General features: G+C 34.9%; 1 protein-coding gene across 1 annotated transcript; it reads right to left on the reverse strand.

Moving 5' to 3' along the window:
- Window positions 1-972: 972 nt before the first annotated feature.
- Window positions 973-2,484, reverse strand: LOC102783686 (mast cell protease 1A-like). Its single transcript, XM_006790305.3, has 5 exons — window positions 2,426-2,484; window positions 2,204-2,357; window positions 1,827-1,965; window positions 1,302-1,526; window positions 973-1,194 (listed from the first exon to the last, which is right to left on the reverse strand). Exons 1-5 carry the CDS (start codon window positions 2,481-2,483, stop codon window positions 973-975), a joined length of 798 nt encoding a protein of 265 aa, XP_006790368.3. The 5' UTR covers window position 2,484.
- Window positions 2,485-3,065: the final 581 nt, after the last annotated feature.

A 3,065-nucleotide genomic window follows, 5' to 3' on the forward strand; every position in this document is an offset into this window, starting at 1 on the left:
ACCATGTTTATTAACAGAGGCGATTGATTGATAGATCATTTATTTCAAGCATATGCGTACATACATACAAAATAGAGCATATATACGAAAAGGAAAATACTGTCCTGTAGTACAACCAGTGTTCAAAAAGCAGTGGGAAGAAGTAACACACGTGTTACCACCCCCTTCCCATATTTATAGCTCAGTCATGTAATTGTGCAGCTGCTTCCAAATGTTGTATAACCATGAGAATTTATTACATTGGACTGCACGAAAACCATATCTTTATACATTGATTTAAATTTCTGAATATATTTGTCTTGTCAATTAATTTTAAATTTAAATGTAAAAATTATTTTCAATAAAGACACTATTGTGTTTGTCTTCTAGAGGTTTAAGTTGCAGAGAAATGCTGTCACTGTTTGTTCAACTATTGGAGGACGACCATTTAAAGTCCAGTTTGTTTCTCAGTATCGTGTATCTGGTTTAGTCACACATGTGGAAATGTTCTTGCGTCTCTCATTATTTTTGTAATAATCAGGAAGTGCCGATTACTGTTACCATTTCCTCTATCTGATGTGAATCTGCAGTTTATCACCGGAAGGTTTCTCTCGCTGTTTGAGCTGTTTTTCTCTTTTTAAGTAAAAGGAAACATACATTACACAATTTGATGACCACAGTTGAGTCCGTGTTGATTTTTAAATGCACCTCATGTTGTTTGAAGATTGAATGTTTCCAGCGATTACTATTTTCTTTGTTGACAGTTAGTTTTCTGATCAGTTGACCTTTTGTTTTGTGTTTAACTTAATAAACAATGACAAAAAACAAATAAATGCATGGAACCAAAGCCTCTTTAATGTTCTCCAGCCGTCTAAAACCAAAAATATTCCCTTTGCTATATTCTGTGGAAAATCACATATCTGACAAACTATCAAATGTTCTGTTTATCAAAACAGCTGATTTAATTTCTGTCAATTACCATGTATTATTAGACTAATCAGCATCTCTAACACAAATATGATGTTCCTTAGAAACAGGAATGATGGTTACTGTATCGGTTGTTGGAGAATGTAACTTTCCCTTATGTTCTTTGATGGAGTGGTCAGGTATCTTAGTATAACTCTGGATTGTTGAGCCATCTGGGTTTTTTCTGCTGGCGGATATCACCCCATATGCCTTTCCATCTTCACAGACTAATGGACCACCAGCGTCTCCCTGGAAGTATTTAGTATTTACACAATATTTAGTGATTGCTTTGGAAGTGAATTTCTGTTGTTGACCAAAGTTTGTTTCTCCATGTTAGTGTGCAAAAATACACTTACCTCACCAGGTCTTCTCTTGCCCTCAGAGCAGTACACGTTTCTGTTAGCACACAGCTTATTGTCAGTCAGGGTCACATTTACTTCCAGGAGTTTGACAGACAAATCGTTGCCGTTTTCTGTGCTTCCCCAACCAGAAATGACACATGCTTTTGGCAGAGATCCATCATCACGGTCAGCAAGAGCAATGGGTTTCACTTTGTCGTTCAACTCTGCCTTGGTGCTCAACTTAAGGAAGAGAGAGAGAAAACCCCTTTTTTAAAAGAAAAAAGTAAATATTAACGCTGTTAACTACAGTCTGTTTCAGTGCTGCATTCAGTTGGGCTCAACTTCAGTAACACGAAGAGGGAAAAAAGTTTTTAAAAAAAAATCAGTATGTACAGGATTTCAGTGCTACTTGAATGAACTGAGCATCGGCCAAAAAAAAAACAGAAGAAAAAACTTGAAGATTATGAAAAAAAAGACTAAATTAGAGCAATATGATAAACTTCAAAAGTACAATCATAATTTATTTTTTTATATATATACCTTAAGAAGCATCATATCATTTCGAAAATCAACTGGATTGTAGCCTTTCATTGGAAATGCATTTCTCCCAGGCACATTAATGTGCTGTACACCATTCTGATCATCATAATTATGAAGTCCCAGAAAAACTTTGTAGGACCTAAAAAAAAAAAAAAGTATCATTTGTTTGATAAAAATAATTATTTTTTGGTCTTGTGTTCACAAATTAAAAAATATTTTTCTGGTAATTTTATCTAATAGCCATGAAGCTTCATAAAGACAGTCTCAATACGTGACTTGACTTTAATCTTGAGATTATAGATTCCACAGTAGGCCCCTAAACACTAAACAGGTAAAAAAAAAAACACAGTTTTTTAAAAACAGTGTGTTAGACTCACTCGGCTTGGCAGTATGCAGCGCTCATCACAAAATCCTCATTGAGAAGGAAGCCAGCACATTCCTCTATACGACCACCTGGCTTGTTCATCTGCAAAAGCACCATGTAAGGTCTGCTGTGAGGCACAGCCTCGTGACCTCCAATGATCGCATGGCCTGAGACAAAAGTGAAATAAAGTATATATACGAAAACATGTGTGTGTAAAATATGCTAAGATCTTTACCTTGTTGATGAAAGCTCAGTACCAGTGTCAATAATGCCAGTTTATAGTAAATAATCATGGTGAGATCACAGTCAAAGCTTCAGCTGAGATACTGAAGAGAAATAATAATCTCTGATCATTTTCACCCTGAAATGTTTCCTATATTTTTGTGTCATTTGCATACGCATGCTCAGTGATGTGGCTTTGAACCACATTCTTAAGGAAGGTAAATATCGCCTTACTATTTTTCATGAAAAATGTCTAAAAATATGATCCTGTGAACTCATTAACGTCACTCCTAAGTCCATTTAGTTTGCACCAAATTGTTTTTTATGGTAAATTAAATTTCATTTTGAACAATAAAATGTTAAAATGAATTTAAATTCAGTTTAAATTCCAGGATTCAATAAAGCATCACCACATGAAAATTAAAGCCTTAATTTTTTTTGATAATATTTTGACTCTTGCAGGATTCCAACTAATGTGTGCTGTCATGAGCACCTTTCTCTATAGCGACCAGAAAAACAGTTTACATGTAAAAACACATTGAGAGTAAATCACACCTCGTAAACAAGTACAAAGAAATTCAGGAAGATCTTGATACACGTGACGGGACCGAACTGAACTGGAAACAGACAAACAGAATCAAAAATGACAAAGA

The sequence above is a fragment of the Neolamprologus brichardi genome, chromosome 23 (genome assembly GCF_056152115.1).
Source record: "Neolamprologus brichardi isolate AB-2024 chromosome 23, ASM5615211v1, whole genome shotgun sequence".
In the NCBI taxonomy this organism is placed as follows: Eukaryota; Metazoa; Chordata; class Actinopteri; order Cichliformes; family Cichlidae; genus Neolamprologus; species Neolamprologus brichardi.

Coding starts and splice junctions, on each gene's coding strand:
- LOC102783686 (XM_006790305.3), bottom strand. CDS start 2,483: ATGATTATTTACTATAAACTGGCATTATTGACACTGGTACTGAGCTTT. Junction 1,966..2,203: donor GCTGCATACTGCCAAGCCGA/GTGAGTCTAACA, acceptor TTTTTTTTTTAG/GTCCTACAAAGTTTTTCTGG. Junction 1,195..1,301: donor GCAAGAGAAGACCTGGTGAG/GTAAGTGTATTT, acceptor AAATACTTCCAG/GGAGACGCTGGTGGTCCATT.